Source organism: Rhopalosiphum padi, chromosome 2, assembly GCF_020882245.1.
Source record: "Rhopalosiphum padi isolate XX-2018 chromosome 2, ASM2088224v1, whole genome shotgun sequence".
Lineage (NCBI taxonomy): Eukaryota > Metazoa > Arthropoda > Insecta > Hemiptera > Aphididae > Rhopalosiphum > Rhopalosiphum padi.
In genome coordinates, this window is record NC_083598.1 from 44,750,171 (window position 1) to 44,774,738 (window position 24,568).

Sequence of the window (24,568 nt, forward strand, 5' to 3'; positions counted from 1 at the left end):
TATGCAAATAGTAGTCAAATACATAATACCTATCCGAAAAAGTTAAAGTTCCAAAAAATAATGCTTTTGAATTATAATAAATTTATTAACACATAATTCACGTTATTCATCTTTATAAAATATGAAATATTGTAAAAATTTAAATCTAAATTATTTATAAAAAATAATTATGATTTTATAAGTATATTTATTCAGATTTTTTTAGTTTCAGTAAGTACCTATGAATTATTCAAGAAAGAAATATACATTGTAATAAGTTATCAAACCTTAACTAAACAATTAATCGATATTTTACAGATATTACTTGTGGTTTGTAATTTTTGAGATTATGTCGATTATGACAAATTTTGTAAAAAGTTGAACTTTAAAGTTTAAATACATATCAATAAAAAATTTTACGTAGGTCGTAGATATATATTTTTAATAATTTTGTATTGATATAAGAACACATTATGTGGGATATTTTATAACATTTTCAAGAATTTTTATCGAACGAATATTTTTTATTGATATTTATAGGAAAAAGTCTAAAACTTATCTTACCTATAAAAATTATTAAAATATTTGGTGAAAATGTCAATTTGAGTTATTGGTTTTTGAATGATCACATAAAATAAAAATCGTTGTTAAGTATACTTACTAGTATATTTACTTTTCTGTAAATTATTTATTTTTATAGGTATTACAGGTAAAAAAACTAATGAGGAATTTCGTATTATATTTTAAAATCTTAGATATAAAAAGGAAACAATTTAAGAGAACGGAAATGATTGCATAACAAACGGACCAGGAACTAGGATAACTCCATGGAATACAGAGTACATAATAAAACATTGTTTTAATATACGAGTATATTTGGGGCGCCAAATTATCAAGTATAACTAGTGGATATTAGATTAATTTTATGCTTTGCTACGGGTAAAAATACGCTAGATCGGGCCCTGTATCTGTGGATACTTCAGCCATTTCATTCATTATGTGGTAAATGGTAATATTACCAGACAAAAGTTTATTTTAGTAGATTCCAAAGAGTATTATAAAGACTATACATAAGTGATAAAATGTTTGATAAGGCTTGTTTGCTTATGTTTTGGCTTAACAATTATCGAACTTCGCGCGGCATCAGTCTAATAGTCTATAAGTCTATAGACTTCTTTGATTTGTTATGATTTACTAGTGTTAAACTTTATGTGTCACATTACTTACATTTATATTCTGTTTCTAGATTATTAGTTATTACTAACTGTTGAGTGTTTTAACGACACTTCAAAATGAATGCTCCTCCAACATTCGAATCGTTTTTACTGTACGACGGAGAAAAAAAGTGAGTTGTATTATGTATTATTGTATTAATTATGTACCTATTTAGTATTTGTCGTATTTGTATTGGTGATTTCCAATCAACTAAAATTACTTTTTATAATTTTAGAATAGTCAAAGAAGTAGATACTAAAGTGACAAATGCAGCAATTTTTACAGTCAATAAAGAAGATCATACTTTGGGAAACATGATCAGGAAGTGAATACTTAATAATTATCATAGTTACTGATTAATGATTATCATTGTTTTGGTTATAATATTTATTGTTTTATTAATTTAGCCAATTACTTAAAGATCCCAATGTACTTTTTGCTGGTTATAAACAACCTCATCCACTGGAACATAAATTTGAACTTCGCATACAAACAACATCTGATTATACACCTCAAGATGCACTAACTAATTCTATAACTGATCTCTTGGCTGAACTTTCTTTGTTTGAAGAACGTTTCAAGGTACTATATTAACATAATTTTTTCCATAAATCATATTATAGGCGTGCGCAGACCTGAATTTCAGGGGGTGCCTGTAATTTTTTTCGAGCCCTTTTCTCAATTCAGGCCCTCTTTAACAATACATGTACATATTTTAATAAATTATATAATGCACGAATAAACATTACTTACATTATATCACATATTAATCAGCGGTATTACTAGAACCAAATTATATAATCTTTCATTAGATAGTTGGATCTAAAATCTATTTTCAAGATAATTGCAATATTTATTTATTATTTTTACTTTTGTAGTCAATAACATCTAGGGATCTAGGACAATTGGTCCCCGCAAAAAAATTTCGTATGCGGACAATTGGTTCCCGTCATAATTTTATATTCGAACAATTAGTCCCCGGCGTAAAAGTAAAAAGTTAAATTCAAAATTTAATTAAAAATTATGTAAATCTGGAAAGCCTAAACAAATAATTTAAAAGATCGTCTTTTGAAAAGTTATTATAAAAACTATTGCTTACAGGTTTCAACGATATCTATTATTTATTATGTTCATTTTTATTTATTTTTTAAACAAATAACTATTATATTTTAAAAGTATTATATTATTGAAAAAACATCTTTAAGAACGTTTATTGATTGGTAAAAAAATACTTTGTATTTACCATTTTACTTTTACACTGGGGACTAGTTGTCTGAGTATAAAATTATGACGGGGATCAATTGTCCGCGTACCAACATCTAGCTGTTATAATCATAATAAGTTTTACCATGCAAATTTAAAATATTTTACAATGTATTATTTTTTTATCCCGAAACATAATTTTTTTTACCACATATTTTAGAATATACCATTTTTATTCTAGTAACATTAGTTAAAATATGGACCCATATATAAGCTATAGGACTTCAATTTTAGGGCCCCAATTACGATTTTAAAACGACAAGATATTTTTCTTTTATTGAATTTTTTCTACTTTTTCTTATTACCTATCCTATTATATTATTATATTTTGTTCATAAATAGAATATTAGGTGCCTTGTATTAGTTGTACTCAACAACATTTTAACAGTTTAAAATAATTGTATTTTTCTCTTGACTTAGCTTTGGTAGCTATTTTATGGGTATTAATAAATAGTTATCTCAATAAGTATATATAATAAATACAGTTCTAAAATATCATGCCTTAGTTGGAAATCTAAATCTTCACAGAACAATATGTTAAATTGAAGATCACACCATTTACAATATTTTGACAAATTACATTACATTATTTTTCAGATATAATTTCAAATATCCAATTATCTTCCTAAATATAAATTATACAAGGTGATTTTTTTATCATTGTACACACATTAATTCAAAAAGTATTCATGTTTTTGAAAACATTTTTTTACATAGTTTCAAGTTGTTAAAAATACAATGTTTTTATTAAAAAATTATATTTTTAAATATTTTTTATTCTTATATATTTTTAAGTTTTTTACTTTTTTGAATGACAACATAGAGTTTTAATTTCATATTCCAAAGCAGAATAATTTTTTGAGTATTTTGGTACATAAAAATCGAATTTAGGGCTAGTAGTTTTTGAGTTATAACTTATAAGTATTTAAAGTTTAGAAGTGCGCAGCAGAGTGGTATGAGGTAACCCTGCAAAATGTTTGCCCACTACTCCGCTTGTCTAAACTTTAAATACGTGTAACTCATAAACTACTCGCCCTAAATTCGATTTTTATGTATCAAAATACTCAGAAAATTATTCTGCTTTAGAATATGAAATTATAACTATATGTTGTCATTCAAAAAAGTAAAAAACTTAATAAAAATATAAGCATAAAAAATATTTAAAAATATAATTTTTTAATAAACACGTGATTTTTTTAACAACTTGAAACTATGTAAAAAAAATGTTTTCAAAAACATGAATACTTTTTGATATAATGACTAATGAGTGTTTTATGATAAAAGAATCACCTTGTATATTATATTGAACATACATTTTTAGGTATTATATAATAATTTAGTACAACTAACATAAATATTGTATTTTTATTTTTTAGGAAGCTCTAAGAGAGAAAAAAGAAGGACTTGATTAATATGATTGCATGATTTAATGAAGTAATAATAAGTAATATTTTTATGTGTTTTTAAGGTAATATTGTATGTTTTATGTTGTAATTCATGAATATTAATTAATTTAAACTAATAAGTGAATCATAAATTGCTTTGTAAAATTAAATATATCACTTTTGGTTGTATATTGATTTTATCTTACTCATTAATATTGAATATTTGTAAAAATTTTATTTCAATGGTATTTGGTAATGATGCTTAGAAAGGTACTATATAAAAAAAGGTATTATTAAATAATTATTATTGTAAAATTAAACAATATAAAATTAAAAGTTTTGATTGATTTATAAATTTTTTATTTTTAATAATATTTTATACAATATATAACTTAGAATTTAAGAATATATTTATCATACTTTATTTATCTAAGATTAGTCTAATAGCATAGATATTTTATTTGTTTTCAATAATAATTCATTAATCAATTGACAATTTATTACAGTAAAATGTTTGGTTAGTGTATTATAATTTATAATATAGATTTTTAGGTTATAAACTTATAAGTTATAACTGTGCAAATATTAAACATAAACTTTAGGTATAGGACGTATAGGTGCAAATGTTTTAAATATTTATTAGATTCAATATTAAGGGATATAAAATTAATTTGTAAAACATGAGGAACGTTGGTTGTGTAATAATATTAATATGCTTTTGTTGATATATTTTTGAAGGTATTTATTTAAGCCAGTAAATATAACTTATATATAGACTAAAAAGTATAATATACTAATGCTACAGTATAAAATTAATTTTCACTAATTTAAAAATTATTATGAAGTATTATAAAATAAATAATAAATACTACTAAAATATTTTATATAATTTAGAAATTTAGAATCATATATTTTTATTCTCATTAATATATAAATAGCAAGTATAATAAGAGTTTATAGCTATTGAAAAATTATTATAAAATTGAATTAACCTTCAACATGTGTGGTAACTAATTTCCCTACTCATTTAAAATTTTTTTTATGTTATTTTGAATAATTAAAGGGTATTGGAATTTTATTTTACTACTATTTTTATCGCTAAACCTTATGGAAAAAAAAAATCTATTAAGAGTTAAGTGTATGTACTAAGCGCATGTATCTTGTCATCAAGTAGACTATTGTCAGTGGCAGCTATCGTGTATAGTAGAGGTGCAGTGCCCACTACACCTTTAATTAGATAATAATCATTATGGACTGGATTTCATTTTTTTGACCAGTATTATATATATTATCATCATGTTAAAAATTTGAGTAGTTTACCTATTACATTCAATAGAATTTAAGACAGGTAAAATTGTCCCATCAATGTCAAGCAGAGTCAGCAGCATAAATTATACTTTAAAAATAATCTAAATATTTTGAAAATATTGTTGAATATAGTAAAATTGCTAATTACAGTTCTTTCAATTTAATCTCATAAAAATTTGGAATTCAATTAATTTTATTTGTTACATTTTTTTGGTTTCAGTAAAAATTATTTTAGAGAAACCTAGGTATTCAATTTTAAACCCTTAGTTTAATTAGTTTTAAAAATTGAACATTTTTATCTACGAAATAATTTGCAAATTTTTGAAATGAATCAGCCCCTCCCCAGAATTTTTGGGTAAAATTTATGTGCTTATAAACATATCAATATTTACTTTATTTTTGTCTACAATATAAACAAATATAATGTTCCATATAAACGAATAATCATTCAAATCAATTGTAAACACCAATGTTCAATAGAAACAATAAAATATAATAATCAAATTAAAAAAAATTTGTTATAAAACATTTTTAGGAATTTAGCCCCTCTTAACTTAAAGGACTAGTTACACCTATAAGACTATAATTACGATCAAACACTTATTACTGGCCCTTCGAGATTTTCTCGAATGTTTGGCCTATCGAACGCTGAGTTTTAGGGATTTGGTAGTAACTTTTAGCTTTTTGCAAACATTTTTTATAGATTTTTTGCATGAATTGATCGCCTATAGGCTACTATGGTAGTGTGGTATACTATATACTACATAGTACTTTATAGTAGTATACCATTATATAGTATTATAGTACCATGAACAATAGTATAATAGTTTTCTACTCTATTCAACACTCAAGGTAAATGGTAATAATATGTATCATTTTATTTTTATTACAATCAAATCAAAATTTAATTTAATATTATCTTCAACTTCAATCGTACTACAATATTGTAAAAATAATAAAATATATTTAAATTTTAAATATGCACTACGGCAAACGGTTAATCGCCCTTATCGTCCGCCAGATGGTGCTGCTGTGGCGATAGTTTGTCGGTGGGGGAATTCTTCCGTACGTGTTGTTATTGTTTGTTGTTATTTTTTTATAATTTTTTCGGCACTATCGGTCTGTCTCTCTCGTCAATGAACCGTCATGGCCTCAACCGTTTCTTATCATTGGCGGCCCCGCAGTGTAGTGTGTGTGCACGCCCGTGTGTGTGTGTGCGTGTGCGTGTGACAAAATATTTCGTGCGAGCGGAGAGAAAAATAAAAACGACGATAATAATAATATTATAATAACGAAAATAATACGACCGCCGCCGAATTTACAGAGACACGTCGCACACCGCCACCGCAGTGGTCGTCCATCGTTTTACATAGACCGTACTAGGTACCTATTGGTGTTTGTTACGCAAATCTTTTTTTCCACTCTTCCTGTCTTTCGAGAAATTAGCGCTGCACGAAATATGGTATCGTTGTCGTCGTTTGCCCGCCGGTTCACCAGCCCTCCTCGTCGACAATAAATTTGTCATCGCTGTCCGCTTGGTGTTTTTTTTCCACGCCATCAGGACTCGCCACCGCCAATCTCGGAATGACCACATAGAAGCTGAAGGTAAGTCATGTCAGTGTTTCTTACCCAATAGGCCCAAATACTCGATATTCTTTCAGTCAATTCTGTACTGGATACTTAGCTCCTCCAAGTCCACCTCAGTAACTGTTTATGATCACTGCCATATGTTTGTTTTAATGACAAGGTCTTTCACTCAGGCCCACTGCAATGCCTACTTTTTGTTAGTTTTGTAATGTTGAGTTCTGCTTGGATAATATAATCTATTACCATACTGTTATGTGATTACCTTTCAATAATTAATATAGGCACTCATCTCATTTAGTATAGAATTGAAGTCTGTACAGATAATATGTTTTATCTAATTTTTATTTTGTACCTATTCCTTAATCTGTATTATAATATTTATCGATTCTAACAATATTATGCTATAACTACCTACTATACAAGTGCACAACGTTAGTTTCAGTTGTATACATTTGCACTTCAATGCCAAGTTATAATTACTGTCAACAACTGTTATTATTTTATCATTGCATAAACAACATAATGTAGCTTACATTTTCTTTAAACTGTTACGTACATAGAGATTAAAAAAAACTGGTAAAAATCAGTTGGTGGTTCTAAAATTATATTATTATGTAAAAGTTGTGTAAAAACTTAAAGTCAATTGTTGTACTTACCAGATTATATTAATTTTCTTTATTGTTTTACAATGCAGTGAGTTATGCACAATTTATTATGTTACAAGTCAATAATATTATTCATTATTGAACGATAGGACACATTACTAAATTATATATATTGTGATATTGGTACTTTGTTAAAATATTTTTCTAACATTGACCTTTTAATGACAATTTTTTAAAACATATTGTTCGAAGTATTTCTGAATTAAAATCATACCTTATATTTTAATGGAGGATTCATAAAGTTAATCTACATGTTTAGTAACCCAATTATTTATGCACATAAAAATCAAAAAATTCTGAATCTCCATATAGGTATCTATTGTGTTTGCTTAATTCTACCATCCCATTCTTCACAACATATTTTAGTGATGATTTAACTATGTTTATTTTTATATGATTTAATTTATCATACAATTTTATGAACAACATTAATTTTTAGCTAAATAGAATCTGACTCTTGAGACGAATTTAAATAACTGTTTTGAGTAGATAATTACATAAGATAAATACCCTGATAAATAAAAAATGTATAATATGCTGAATTAGTATTAGCTATTAGGTAAATAATTTATTGCATAGAACCTGTGTGTAATATGTACTTATCGAAGAAATCTTCAAATTATTTTTTTTTTTATGTTCAACGTCATAGTTTACCTATTTATCAAAAATTAATTTTGTCAATAGTTCTGTCTGTAGTTAACTAAAAAATAATTTTTATCTAAAAACATAAAAACAACGTGATAATTCATTAATTTAATGTAATACTTAGATGATAAGATGCAATAATATTTATAAAAATGTCAACATTAAAATATATTTTCAATATCCATTGTGTATAGTGCGGGTAGAACGTAGCCACTAACTATCAGTGAACCACAGCAACTGTTAAAATGATATAGGTATTTGTTAAAGTATTTGTTTAAATAGTAACATAACTATTAATAGTCTTTTAATATATTCAATAAAACAAAAATTAATTTAATAAAAAAAAAACTTTTAATTGTTTTCTACTTTTACTAGGGGTTATACTATTATTAAACTGTTGAAACATTTCTAATATAGAAACTTATGGAACTAAACAAATAAAAACAACTCAGTCTTGTAAACAAATAATTTTTTGTTTTCAGAATAAAATGTTATACTTGAATATGTTAGTTTCTTTTTTTTTTAGGAATAAAATTAATTCACATAATTTTTTTGTTTAATATTTTTATAACTGGTAACTTGTAAGTATAAATGATAAATTAAATGACTACTTTGATTGATCTATTAGGTGGATAACACAAAATGCATATATTTTGTTGATAAGTGAATTTGAGAATATTTAATTAGATACACTAATATAGGTTTTAACAAAATATAAATTTTAATGTTGATACTTCAATAGGTACCTTAATGTAATCCTATAAAATATTTAAAGTTAAATATTTGTTCGAGTTATGATTAATTAGCTTTTACGTGTACATCTTTAGCTGATAGCCTTGCGCCTTGTGCATAAAAATATAATAAAATATTAGTAATATAACGATGGTTGGCCAATAAATTGAAGAAGTATACATATAAGACATAACTATTTTAACTACATTATACGTGGCATTTAAATAAAACGATTGCTCGTTAAACATTTTATAGTTTACCCCCGTGGAACTGCGGAAGAATAAAATGATCAACTGTCGTCTAAAACAGCTGATGCATATTACATCGTCGTGTGCCAACGATTTTACAAAATACATTTTATAGTAACGTGGTGAAAAATAACATTATCGACTCATGACTTCGAGTTGAATGCGCTTGCTTTTAATTGATATGAAAAAAAAGATGTTTAGTCAACAGTTCAAAACTCTTATTCTGGGAGCCCATATGTTAATCAAGCGCTACTAACTGAGGTCGAGAAATATGCAGCTTCCTGTGAAATCGCGCAATGTTCATGGTAGATAGACAAAAACTTTTTGTTTTTATATTATTAACTAGATAGTGGATTAAAAGTGTACATAATGTCGTCGACCATTTATCGGGTTTATTGGGCTTGGAAAATGATTGATTCATTGTTTACAATATTAATTAGTAAGTACCTAACTTACTAACTATAAACTGACAAATACGAGGGCAAAGTATTAAGGCAATTTATTATGTTTGTGAAGTTTGATTTATCTATAAATCGCTGAGGTGCTTGTTTACATTTTTCTTCATCGTAGTATTTTCATTAGAAAACGAATGGTTTGATGAATGACACCACTTAGGTACTATATTTGCGTTCAAATTTCAGTATAGAAAATTAAAGTGTTCTTGAAAGCTTTTACTTCCCAAAAGTTGGTGTTCTCTAAAAGTCTAAAATATATTACATATGTTTATCTTATTATTGATATATAAAAAAAAATAATCAAAATTAGTGATTTTCTTCAAAAATTGTAGTATTCTTGTTAAAAGTTTCAAAACTTAATTTTTTTTATTTTATTTTTTGTAATTAGTAAGTACGTTTTTTACATTGAATATAATTTTAACAATTGAAAAATTAATCGACCTCCTTTTTTTTAGTTAACATACTAAGTACGATGATCAATATTTTATTATTTCACCATAGTGAAAATGTTCACTATTCAGTTTTTTAAAAATGAATTGTGACTAACACGGTTTTTGAAAACATTTTATTTAAGTTTAATATTCAATGTAAAAAATAGTGAACATTTTTTAAAATTTAGTACACACTTATGAAGGAAAATAATTGAATAATGATTATGGGTACCAAACTGAATTTGTTTCTTGTAAGTACAACATTCATTGAATTTATTTTCTGCAGCCGCTCTTCTACATAAATTATTAATTATAGTTTTTCGATTTCTACTACCCAAAATATGTGTAGTTCTTCTGTTTGAGAAAAATCATAAAAACATCATAAACTTATTATACAATTATTGCAATCCAATACATTTTCGCTTGTCAAGCTGAATCTAATATCAATATCGCTGCGATTTATTTTGCTGTTCACTTGTGATATTTTCTGCTAGTACATCGTATTAATACTAAAAATTTTATTAATCCATTAAATTATTATACACTACTATTTTCGCTACTAAATTTCCGTTTTGAGCACTTTTACACTTTTTTTAAAGAGTTTTACAACTAAAAATATTGTTGACTTCACTATTTATTAATCAGAAATTTGGAAAAAACATGTCATCTTACTGTTCAATTAATGTATTATTATAAAGTGTCTTCGACCATTTTAGAAATACTTTATCAGGTCATGTTTTCTTTATCTACTACTGTTAATTTTTAATACTTTAAATTTGCTTTGGAATATATATATTGAAAAAAAATACATGCGCCTATGTTATATAATAGGTACACGATGAGTAGGGAAAAAAAAGGTTATGCAATATTAAACACGTAATACATAATATTTTATACTATAATAAATATATAGCAAGTAAAATGTATCTAGTTTATATATTTTACTAGTCGAGATTGAAAAAATAAAATGACTAAAAGGGTCACCCATCTTTTTTTTTTTAATCGAGATTTGAATAGTTTTTACTAAACATTTTTACTTGTGGTAACGCAATACAGCACAAGTAGCTTAAACTAAACGTGTTTATATTTTATTTATGATTTGAATAATGTAAAATTTAAATACTTATTTCGTTTTCATTTACAAATTATTGATATATATTTATTGTTCACTCATTTAAATTAATTTGTTTATTTTAAAAGTGAAAAATGTTTGAAATCACTAATTAATATCATTATTATTTTATATTTGTTTTGTTTTAAGAAACCGTAAATTAAAAATTGAAAATTGTGTTTTTGCCATTTGATGATTTCTAGAACAACAAAAACAACTTAAAAATAATTTCAATTGATACTTATCAAAATATTATAGCAGCAAATAACTCATTAAATAATGATCGAATAGTCATTTGTAAACTATACAGAACCACGTTAAAAACATTTTCCAAATTAATCAACGTTATAGTTAGGTATTTTTCTAGTTATAATAGGTTTGTAAAATGTGTAATTCAACTTAAATAGCCTTCTCAAAAAATCAATATTTTTTTCTTTTCGTAAAGGCTCTGTTGTTTTTCTTTGCTCTAATATAGTTATAACTTATTAGTAGGTATGTTATAATATGTGTATACTGGGTATAATATACTATACTAATGAAGCCAACTAACATTCACAAAATACGTATCGTATAATGACGGTATTATTATGTTTATACGTTATAGAAAACGAGCTTTATCTCGGTTTCTAAACCTAGTTGTATTTGTATATATTTGGCAGTTGTTTCAACGAAAAAATGATGATCATGTTCGGATAATATACTAATAGGTGGGTGTATAATATTATATAATAATAATATTATAGCGTATACCTATAACTGTACGTTAGAGATAATGCAGCTATCTAAATCAATACGTATCAATGCGCGACGGCAATCGTATTACGTAACACCTATTTATATAAAAATAGTACAATAATCATTACATTATTGTTTTTTAATTTAATAATAATAAAAATATATTAATAATTCATTTTGAGGATGGCTGATGACTTGATCAAATAATTGTGTGTACCTACATAATTACACAATAATCATAAGTTTATTATTGGTATTTTATAACTAACATTATTAGTTGTACGTAAGTTAACTTATGTGTATAAAATATAAAATGTATGTGTAATTAATATATAATAGGCATCTGTATATTTTTTCGTTTGTTTTTATAATGATTTATCGTGAAATAGATTAGGTTTTTAGTAGGTCGTACCTTTGAATGAAATACAATTTTAATGTATATAATCCCTTACATAATTGCAATACATTGATTAATTACTTACATTTTTTAGGTATAATTCTGATCGAAATTTGAATGAAAACAAGTATTAACAAACATTCTGAAAGAGCTATAAAGGAAATATTTTTAACCAATTCTATTAACTATATTACATATATATATAAAAAAAGATAAAAAGATATTTAGTTCTTTGTAATTTTTCTAGGTCTTGTAAATATTCCATTTGTATGCTCTTCAGATAACTTGAATATTATAATATTTGTTCAAGAAATGATATTGTGAGTGACTGATTTTTCATATTTATATAAAAATAAATAATTTTTAAAACGCGTTAAATTAAAATGTATCATAATTAATATATATATACTAAATAGTTTAAAATATAATTTGTTGACGCTATTTTATATTATATATTAATATATATAGTATCCTATATTATTAATATACTTTACCATTACGAATACACGTTTTAAAAAAAACTAAACAACGACGGTTATTTAAAAATTGTTGGAAATTTAAAATAATTTACACCCATACAGCACTATAATACGTTATAATATGTAGTTATTATATTCTACGCAAAACATATTTTATACACATCTGAATTTTAAAATTTTATTCACGCTAGCAATTATATAGCCACAGTTGGCAGTAAACATTTACATTTATACTGTTTGCTTAACTGTGAATATAGGCGTATTGATCTGGTTTATTTAACAGATGAAAACACATAGGTAGTGTATTAAATTCCATATATGTACCTACATATTATACTAAACTTTTGCTAAATATTTATTACGATGTTGAAGTAGGTAGGTAAATGACGATTAGGTATGCTAATTTATAAATAATTATGTATCGAATACTAGGCTTGTATAAAGTTTGGGGTAATAGTTTGTTGTTTTTCGAACTATGCAAATAGTTACAACACACATAGGTATGTAATAAAATAATACATTTTTAATTTATATTCGATATCCGTAATTATTTTATATGCATTCAATCATATTCATTAAATAATAATACTAATTATGCGTTGGTAAAATAATATTACATTTTCTTATTTAATTAATAACAATAATAAATTGGATTTGTCATTAAATTCGTATTCTGAAGAGTTCGAGGGGTTATGTTATTATGTTTATCGATTATTCCATAGAAACGGAAACGTAGATAATTTATTGAAAATATTTTCGTCGTAATAACCAATGTGCCTATTGCAAAAAATGTACAACATAAAAATATTCTATATACATGTTTATTTATATTTTTCATGTAAATGTCCAATAACTATACATAAAATAAAGAGAATTGTGTAATTTTGTAATATAGTTTATGTACAAATGTTTAAACTTAAGAATGTTTTAAAAAAAGTTAACAATTATAATTGAACATAGGTTTACGAGTATATAATTAAATAGTAATGCATAGTTAATTAAAAAAAAAAACAATAAATTATTTTAACTTGATTTTGTATAGAAAACAATTAAATTTTAAACTGAAGAAAACAGTTATTGTTTCATATAATTATAATAAATTTATTGTAAACTATTTGTTATATTTAAAATATACACTTACAGACTTACAGCTTATAGTTATAGTAAGGTATTATAATTATTTATAATCAATGGTTATAGGGTATCAATGATCATATTTTTCCAAGCAGACCTCTCATGGCTATAATAATTTTAAGAATACCAAGAATACAATAAGGGTTTATTCACCGAACATTTTTAGGATAATTATGTACATATTAATCTACCTGAGTACATATTACCTTTAAATTTATTACATTTCAGTATAATTCAGATATTCAGTATTACTTAAATATATTATATTAATATTATGTTTCATTTTATTTATTTTTTTTAGCAGCTTATGTAGATTTTTTGAGGAGTTATGTTAAACAGCCTGAGAGATGGTCAAATAAATTATGGAACTACAAATTGCCAATCTGCCCATGTTCCACCTCATAATGTCGTCGCCCCAATACATCAAAATTCTCTTATATCGACCGAACCCACTACACCTGTCTATCAGTGGAATGCAAACCATCGGCTTGAACATTTATATGGCTTTCATTCCAGATATTATAATCTCGACTTTCCTACTCCATACCCGCCAGCTACTAATCAATATGTACCTGCAAATGTGTACGGACAGAATTTGCCGCAATGCTGTCAACCGTGTTGTCGGCTCAGGTCTCAAAACATACCAAAAGCATCTCCACCACAAGTGTTATATAACCCAAGACCAGTGCAACAATTGAATCGATCTTATAAATCAAAAAAGACTTTGAAAACTCCGTGCTCCGAACAGTTCCTACCATACATTCCAAATGATTTACCAGTTAAATACGATACCCAAAATTGTTATCAACAAAAATATAATAGTTCATATTTAAACAACACAAATTATTGCCCTCCAGCTAATAACTTGTGGATTCCACCAGCGGCCAATCCTAACTGGTCTACCGATAGGTTACGTCCAATTGGCCGTCATACCGGTGTGGTGTCGCATGATTTTAGTAGGGAAAAAAATTATCAAAGATTACCAAACTATCAAAGTAACCCTTATTTAAAACCTACAAGTGCTACACATCATATACCTTATAATTACATTCCACCTATACCTGATGTACACGACTATCGACCTTCAATCTATCATAATACATTAAAAAACAATACGACTGAGTATGTATCGCACGATCACAGTTCTAGATTGCCGATTTCATCTCAAAATATTCAAAATCCACCTTCATTACAACAGTACTATAACACTCAACCAGTGCCTTATTCAGATGTACAAATACCAAATAGTGAATCATTTAAACCACCTCAAATCGAGCCAAAAAATAACTCAAAGAGTAATTTAAACGTACGTGAGTTTTTAGCTAATTGGGACGAAGGAGAAGAAGAAATCGGTGAAAAATCTTCTGAAACAACAGAGCCCATAGTGGTACTCGATTGCATGACACTTGATGGAGATGCATTGACTAAAATTCAAGAAAAACTAAATGTAGTTTCCTATGAAAATTTGGAAAAAGTACTTAAGGAAAATCAAAACCCATTAGTTATAACTACAGAACCAAATGAAATCAATTCTTTTAACAATAAACCCAAATTACATTCAAAATCTAATTTTGAACCCCTAGATTACACTAAACGGGAAACTGGTATCATTAAACCGTTTATCACTGAAAAGAAAACATCATCCGAATTAACTACCCAGCCTGAAAAAAGTTATAGCGTTAATTTTGATGGAATGGTTGCTTGGTACGGTAAAAAAAATACAGACATTTCATCTACAGATCTCATTGAAAGATTAGCTGACAGGATTTTTAACCTAAGTAAATCACAAGAAAATGAAGGCGTATCATTTGGAACAGCAGCCTATACAGGACAAATAACTCAAACTAATCGATCCATTGAAAGTACCGACAAAAATACTACAAAATATATTCAAAATCCACAAATGTTTGATTTACAACATCATGTAGATAAATGTATTGAACCTCCTTTAATGAATAAAATTAGTTGTAACAAGGATTCAATTCCTAGAGTTAATTCTTTTGTTTTAAATGAAAGTAACAAATCATCAACTATTAAATCAAATAACGCGAATTCATCGTGTATCGTGGAAAATATAACTAAAAGATGTTTAAATGTTACCAATGAAGATACTACACCATGGCATTTAGACCAAAGTGTTCAAGAACAACATTTAAATACGTCTTTGTATGACCACAGTGTTATTATGAAACCTCTTGACTTTTCTTCACTTACCGATGAAACTAAAGGTAATCCTTTTGTGTTCGAAAAAATTACGTCAAATGATATCAAACCAAATGACAGCATCAATAATCAATGCAATAAAGTATTCAATGAAAATAATAGTTATAACTCTACAGTTTCTAATAACCAACATTCAATACAACAAATAGATACGAGTAATAGACATTTTCCGGTTATAGTCTCGCCACATAGACAAGAATATAACGGATTTCATGAAAGTGTCATACAGAGGACTGGTTGCGATAAAAATAAACACGATAAAGTATCATCACAAACTGATTTTGAAAGCATAAATTGGAACTTATCAAATGATCTCGATAAGATTATGAAAAACACGAACATAGTTATGGAACCATCTTGTTTATATGACAGAAATAATTACAATATTTTAGATAGTATAAACTCAGATAAAAATGTTTCTACTCGGTGGAAGGATAATGTACCGTGTGTAGACTTGACAGTTAATTGTAAAACTAATCTTCATCACGATTCATTTTTTGATGGCTGGAGCTTTATTGAAAACTATGAAAATCATTCTAATAAAAAAAATTATGAATATGTCTTCTAATGATAATTCCCACCACTCGTTGTTTCCGAACCAAATAACTTCTTTAGAAGAATCGACAAAAAATAATAATAATTCTAGTGAAAATACTGATGATACATTGGTTGCAGTAAAAGATATGCCGCCATTTTCAAAATCGAATGATTTATCACCTACTAATCGACAATCGCGAGACGTTTTTAATTTAAATAATAGGATACCTGACTTCAGTGATGGGTTTGAATTACCAGTTATAAATGAATCACACGATTATTTGCAATTTAAAAAGGATGATAATGAACATCGGGCGGATGGATCGATTTTTGAACATCTAAATGAACCTAAGTGCATTACAACTCTAAATGAAACATTAAATTATAAGAATGATCAAAATAAACTAGATTTTATTGGTCTCCCGAGTTTTAAAGAAAAAGAGCCATTAGCACCTGTATCTGCACCTTCAAAACTTAATATTGTTAAACCTACTTTACGAGACCCTAGTCAAATGTATACAGTCATAAAACAGAAGTTAAAATATGATAATCCATGTGTTGAAAATGATAGTGTACTAACTAATAAAACTGAAAACAATTCAAAAGAACATCTAATAAACTCATTTAACGTAACGGACTTAAAATCTAAGTATAATTGTGTGCAATTAAATCAATTTGATGTTTGGTCTGAAAAGTTTGTATTAAAAGGAAACTCAAATAGTCCGTCTAGCGCAGTTGTTCAATGTGATGTAGAAATTACACAATTTAAGAGTAACCCCGAAAATCGCAATTCATTATCGAAATCAAATACGAGTGAAAATTATCAGGACAAAACTATGATATTGCCAGATAATACAAATTGCAATTTAACTGCTGATAAAATTAACTCGAATGATTTTCTTAACTGTTTGGAGAGCACAAAAACAGATGACCAGAAATATCGAGATACTTTTGATGAATTTGAAACGTCATTTGGATTTGATATACATTGTAATACTGAATCTAACAAATCTTTCCATGAAGATATTGTCGATAAATGTCTCGAAGAAAGGATTAAAGATCAAATTGGAGATAGGAACATAAATACAGTTGAATCAACTAATACTTCAAACAGTAATACAACATCATCAAACAATACTCAGTTGCCTTTCCAGTGTGATTTTCAATCAAGTTATTTAATTAAAAATTATTTTGATGAAAACAAAAATAAAACAGTTGTCTTAGATCAACAAACCAGTTACCATGATAAATCAGATACAACAGTTTTTAAATATCACGGCCAAAATGTACAAGAATACGAATTGCAAAACAATGAAAATATTCATACAGTCATAAATTCTGAAAAAAATTCTAAGTTTAACATGAATAGCGATGTTGGAAAAATTCAAAATGTTAATGAAAACAATAATTCAAATTTTATTAATGAAGTCGAATCCCGCGAGAGTAAACACGAAAACACAAATAATATTAGTAAAATATCAAGTATAAAAAAAAATAGTTTTGATTATTTAAATATTGAAGATCGCAATTTAAAGTTTGATAATAATAAAAAAAGTATTCTTGAATCCATAATTTCTAAGGGAAAATGTGAAATTAATAGTTCTATTGAAGCTAATATTATTAGCAAAGTAAAACAGAATGATTTAAACACTAACAAATTATTTCATGTTCGAAAAAATTCAAATGTTGATTTTGAGCTGAATAATATTGAATCAACTATTTTTGGATCAAATCCAAAATCTACAAGTATTGTAAGTCCAAATGAAGCTAATAAAAACAATAAAATAGGTAACCACACGAATAGTTTTGAATCAAAGTATAATTCTAATAATATAGAACAAATTGAACGCAATATTAATAAAAAAAATATTTTTGAAGTGGATAATAATAACATTGATATACATCATTTAGAAAAAATGGATGAATTTGATTTTAATACAAGAATTATTCAAAATTTAGAAATTGAATGTTCTTCTGTTAATATTGAAAAATCAACAAGTTCAAACGAAATATTTACAAATAAAAGTCAAATAAAAACTGATTGTGGATTTGAAATAAACGATGATAAAAACAAAGTAAAATTAGAAACAAATTACAAAAACACTCTAGGTATTCAAGAAAAGCTACAAATTGAAGAAACGTCTAACTTAAATTATAATAATGATACTCAATGTCATAATGTAATTGAAACTGAAAATATTAATCGTGAAAATAAAGTGGACCGTATTTTTGAAATTGGCTGTATTGTTAACAATATCCAAGAAAAACTAAACCTCGAAAACCCTGAAACACAAACTGATTTTGATATTCAAAATCAAAATACAGAAAAATGTAATTTAAATAACTGTAATACTAGTAGAAATTCTAAAAGAGGTAATAACTTGGAAGTTGAGAATATTTTTGAAAATATATATGATAATTTATCGACTTTGAACTCTGTCAAAAATGATACTAACATTTTGGAAAATTTCTGTCAAGAAGATACAAAATGTGACGCTTCTAAATGTTTAGATATTACTAAAAATCTAAATTTAAAAAATAAAAACTCAGAGGATGTTGATGAAATTTGTGACGAACCAAATATGGATGTGTTCCATAATGCATCTGAAGAAACTAATAATGTTTTACTACAAGAACTTGTAAATAATTCTGCTGGTCGTCTGATGACTGTTTCAGTGCCACACAATGAATCGATAAACGATGTTGAAAGCAAACCAACGATTTTAGAATATAGTACAAATGAAAATCAAGCTATATCTGTAGAAGAATTTACCGAAAGCATTAAAGAAGGTGGAACTGAATCAAATATTGAAACAAATAGGCAACCTATAAAAAACTTGACGGTCAATATAGTTAAAGGTGATGCTACATTAGCAATATTTGAAAACTTAAAATCTGATTTATTAAATGCTGAAGAAAAACATCATGCTTTTGAATTAAAATCACAACAGAATCCCAATAAAATATACGAAGTTGAAGATTCTACTAATTCTGGACCTTGTTTATTAAGTCATGTTGAAATGACTAATTCTAATCGAATAATTGAGAATAAAGATGAAATGAATTATGAACCGAGTTTATTAAACCACGATGAATCAATATCCCAACAACGTTCAGTGGAAACTATTGAAGCCGTTGATCTAACTAGTTCTGGACCTAGTTCATTAAATCACCAGGAACTAATGATGCAAAAACCGATAAAGATGTTTATTGTTGAAAATTCAACAAGTCCTAAACTTCTTTCATTAAACCATGATGAATCAACATCCCAACAGTATCCAGATGAAATTGGTGAGATCAAAGATTCTATTAGTACTGGACTTAGTTCATTAAGTAATACTGAATTAATAAATAAACAAAATACAAATACAATTGACGGAGTAGACGATTCAGTTAATTGCGAATGTAGCTTATTAAACCATAACGAATTAAAATGTCAACAATATTGCAATAAAATGGTGGTCGAGGTTGAAAACTCAAATAATTCATTAAAAAACAATATATTGCAATACCACCAACATTTAAATCAAATTAATAAGAATAAAGATTCAACTAATTCAGAGCCTTGTTCAATAAATCAAGATGAATTAGAATTACAAAATAATTCAAACGTCATTTACGAGCTCAAAGATTCGATTAGTTCTGGATCTTATTCCATAAATCAAGATAAATTAGAATTTCAACAAGGTGCAAATGTTATATATCAGGCTGAAGATTTGACTAGAAATAAACCTGGTTCAATAAAACAGAATAAATTAAAATACCATCATAATTTAAATGAAATTAGTGAGAATGAAGATTCAGCTAGTTCTGGACCTAGTTCAATAAATCAAGATGAATTAGAATTACTAAAGAATCCAAATGCAGTTTACAAGTCTGAAAATTTTAAAAGTTCTGAAGTTTGTTCAATAAATCAAGATCAATTAGACTCTCAACAAAATGCAAATAAAATGTACAATGCTGAAGATTTGACTAGAAATAGACCTATTTCAATAATACAGAATGAATTAAAATGCCATCATAATTTAAACGAAATTAGTGAGAATGAAGATTCAACTAGTTCTGGACCTAGTTCAATAAATCAAGATGAATTAGAATTACTAAAGAATTCAAATGTAATTGATGAGTCCGAAGATTTGAAAAGTTCTGAATCTTGTTCAATTAATCAAGATGAATCAGAATTACAACATAATTCAAACGCGTGTAACGATTCTGAAGATTCAACTAGTTCTAGGCTTAGTTCAATAAGTCAAGATGAATTAGAATTACTAAAAAATTCAAATTTAATCGACAAGCCCGAAGATTTGATAAGTTCTGAATCTTGTTCAATAAATCAAGATGAACTAGAATTACAACATAATTTAAATGCAATAAATGATTCTGAAGATTCAGCAAGTTCTAGTTCTAGTTCAATAAATCAAGATGAACTAAAATTACAACATAATTTAAATTCAATAAGCGATTCTGAAGATTTAGCTAGTTCTGAGTCTAGTTCAATAAATCAAGATGAACTAAAATTACAACATAATTCAAATGAAATTAATGGTTCTGAAGATTCAACTAGTTCTAGGCCTAGTTCAATAAGTCAAGATGAATTAGAACTATTAAAGAATTCAAATACTATCAACGAGCCCAAAGATTTGATAAATTCTGAATCTTATCCAGTAATTCAAGAAAAATTAGTCTTTCAACAAAATGCGAATGAAATATATAAGGCTGAAGATTTGACTAAATGTATACGTAGTTCAATAAAACAAAATGAATTAAAATACCATCAACATTTAAATGAAATTAATGGGAATGGAGAATCGACTAGTTCTAGGCCTAGTTTAATAAATCAAGATGAATTAGAATTAACTAAGAATTCAAATGTAATTGACGAGTCGGAAGATTTGATAAGTTCGGAATCTGGTTTAATAAATCAAGATAAATTATACTTTCAACAAAATGCAAATGAAATATACGATTCTGAAGATTCAACTAGTTCTAGGCCTAGTTCAATAAATCAATATGAATTAGAATTTCAACAGAATTTAAATGAAACCGACAAGGCTGAAGACTTGAGTACATCTACCCATAGTTCGTTAAATCAGGTCGAATTAGAATTTCAACAAAATTCATATGCAATTTATGATTCTGAAAATTTGATAAGATCTGAACGTAGATCATTAAATCAAGATGAATTAGAATTTCATTATAATTCAAATGAAACTGATGAGGCTGTAGATTTGACCATATCAAGACATAGTTCAATAAACCACGAAGAATATAGAAGTGAACACAATTTGAATAAAATCGTTGAAGATAAAGATTTAATTGGTTCTGTTGGAAGTTTATTGAAACACAATGAATTGATAAGCCAAGATATGTTTGTAGAGCCACCCAGTTTAAAAAAATCTGTGATATTTGAACAGAATATTCATAAAACGAATTGTGATGCATGTACAGATTCGAAAAGCGTTGTCGATGACATAAAATTACCAAAAGTTAAATTTATATTAAAACGTCATAGTAGAAATATGTTAAAAACAAATATATTTGATGAAGAACCGGATGTGCCGTACAAAAAAATGAAAGTAGTGAAAGATGAAAACCTTATGACTCGTCATATTTTCAAAAAACGAAATAATTCCTATAAACAGTGTACATCGTGGCAAAATATGTATAAAAAAGAATTGAACTTTGAACCGAATGATAATAATCTAAAAGAGTCGATCGAAAAGACGGATATCCCACCAATTATTCGTCCGGATAATATTGCACAAGTCGTTCAAACCCCGGACGAAGGAGAAAAATGTGATAATAAGTTACTAGATCGGATGTACGATCATGATGGTGAACGAAATAATGAAGTTTTAAATACCTTTGTTGGGATCAAAAATGATGTGATTGATGATGAATATAACGGGCCTTTCAACACCCCAATCCCATCGCCATTTGACGACTTTCAATCGGAAAACCCAACACCAGAACACTGCAGTGGCGAAGTGTATTGGGACAAGTCACTGGAAGATGAGTACAAAAGCGTACTGCATAAGACGATATCAAAATTTGCGAAATTTCGGGTTAACGTCAGAGATAAGTTTAACAGTCGACTACTTGCTCGTCGGGTGAACAAAACGAAACGGAAAAAACGGGAGTGGCGACAGCGACAGCGACAGCTATTATTGGCCGATAAGGCGGCGGTAGTAATCGTTGGCCGCGTCGAAGACCCTGTCAAGCCTGTTGTCGTGGCCTCCAAAGTATCGACAAATCCGATGTACAAGATCAAGGTTCAGTTGCCCTGGGGTCGGATATTTAACATGAACGGGCCGAAAGGAAACCGGAATAAGACCAAGGATACCAAAATCGAGCTGGGCCCTGCTAAAGTAGAAGTGCGATTAAGCCGAACGCCGGGTGAATGGCAGGTGGCAGCTTGTCAGCCAATGACTTCTCCCAAATCGGTGGTGATCGTCAGACGGTTAGTACTGCAGAGGGCAACTAGTCCTGTCACAAACAATAGCGACGTTGATGACCACTTCCACAACCACCGCCATGAGGATGACGGTCATGATACATACGATAATCGTTCGCACGAACTCTCCAGGAAATTGCCAAAAATTGTTATCCGAAGAAACGGTCAAGACAATAACTATACCAGTTACGTGAGCAGTAGTGGGTTCGAGAGTGGCGGAGGCGACGAAGACGATGGCAGCGGCGACAAAAATGACAGCGGTGGCGGCGTTCCTCAGTTGATGGTTCGGTTGGTCAGAGACCGAAAGCTGGATGCAATGGCCGTCGAAGGAGTCACTACTCTACACCTTAAACATCTTGTTCCTATATCCGAATCTGAAATAGAAGCATCAGTGGAGGTGGACATGCACTGTGCTAAAAGGGTTCGATACTCGTAGATTTCAGTTAATACCACCATAACTATTACCACTATCATCAGTCAACACCACCTTATGTTACCACCACCAACTAATAGGTGAGTTTTAAGTTTTTAATATAGGCATAATCATTTTCCTGTAATATTCGCTACATGGTTATATTAATCATAACTTTTTATTTCAGGAAGATTAAATAAAAAACATGCATTTTTTATATAAACTGGACAGTTGAATATTATGTTACCAATAATAATTATTACAACCTTGAAAACTTTATCACGATTTTTCTCTTCAGTTGTTGTTTTTAATTTAAATTATATTTTTACGATTTTGGTTTTCGATAAAATGATGTTATTGTTTTATCAATAATCTACATTGTGTACTATACTAGAAAATATGGATGATCCTATTGTAGTTATTATATTATATTTTTATTTTTATTTTTTTTGTTGATTTTTAATATTTTATTTGAAATAGGTATAATTTTTTTGTTGGTGATCATAAGTTATATTGTTATTTGTGTGAGGTTGTACTTTAGTTGTTTTATTTTAATTTAAATTGTTGATTTTTATTATTTTTGACTGTCGGAAAAAAAGAATTGTTAAAAACCAAAGATTAAAACATTGTTAGATTAATTCGTATTTTAATAGAAACAATTGACTGTAAATTATAACCCTTTTATTTTAAACTAGAATCATTTTATAATTTGTCTTGTTAAAAATTTATATTTTATCACTGTGATAGGAATAAGTTAACTCTCCTTACACTCAAGATCATTATATCTTGTTTCTTGATGTCTTTTTGGAACAATACATACCTAATGTTGGTCCAACAGTAATCAAAATTACTATTTAGCGTACTATATTTTATAATTAACATGTTTATCTATTCATTTTGCTTTTGCTTTAATAAACCACATGAGCTTTTATTCAAATTTTAATTACCTCTCAATTTGTTAAGGGTTTTCTTTTAAAAATAACAAATTTTTTCGCCGCTATTTTTCTGTCGGGTGATACGTTTGCTATTCAATAATAATGAAAATAAAACTATCAAGTCAAATATTGTTTTATGCACTTGCTTTCTATACAATTTATAACATATAATTACTAACTAGTACAAATATAATTATATGAAAATGTCTATTAAAATGAATTGTTTGCTTTAAAGCAA

General features: G+C 27.3%; 2 protein-coding genes across 2 annotated transcripts; both read left to right on the forward strand.

Moving 5' to 3' along the window:
* Positions 1 to 1,089: 1,089 nt before the first annotated feature.
* On the forward strand, positions 1,090 to 4,031 carry LOC132922699 (DNA-directed RNA polymerase II subunit RPB11). The gene is made up of 4 exons (XM_060986348.1): positions 1,090 to 1,324; positions 1,430 to 1,519; positions 1,602 to 1,776; positions 3,834 to 4,031. Exons 1-4 carry the CDS (start codon positions 1,272 to 1,274, stop codon positions 3,867 to 3,869), a joined length of 354 nt encoding a protein of 117 aa, XP_060842331.1. The 5' UTR covers positions 1,090 to 1,271; the 3' UTR covers positions 3,870 to 4,031.
* A 2,218-nt stretch (positions 4,032 to 6,249) lies between these two features.
* Positions 6,250 to 23,497, forward strand: LOC132922991 (putative uncharacterized protein DDB_G0282133). The gene is given in 3 exon segments (XM_060986758.1): positions 6,250 to 6,755; positions 14,071 to 16,533; positions 16,535 to 23,497. Coding segments are annotated over 2 exon segments (9,321 nt in total). The 5' UTR covers positions 6,250 to 6,755; positions 14,071 to 14,097; the 3' UTR covers positions 23,420 to 23,497.
* The last annotated feature ends 1,071 nt before the right edge of the window (positions 23,498 to 24,568 follow it).

Coding starts and splice junctions, on each gene's coding strand:
- LOC132922699 (XM_060986348.1), top strand. CDS start 1,272: ATGAATGCTCCTCCAACATTCGAATCGTTTTTACTGTACGACGGAGAA. Junction 1,520..1,601: donor TTGGGAAACATGATCAGGAA/GTGAATACTTAA, acceptor TTATTAATTTAG/CCAATTACTTAAAGATCCCA. Junction 1,777..3,833: donor TGTTTGAAGAACGTTTCAAG/GTACTATATTAA, acceptor TTTATTTTTTAG/GAAGCTCTAAGAGAGAAAAA.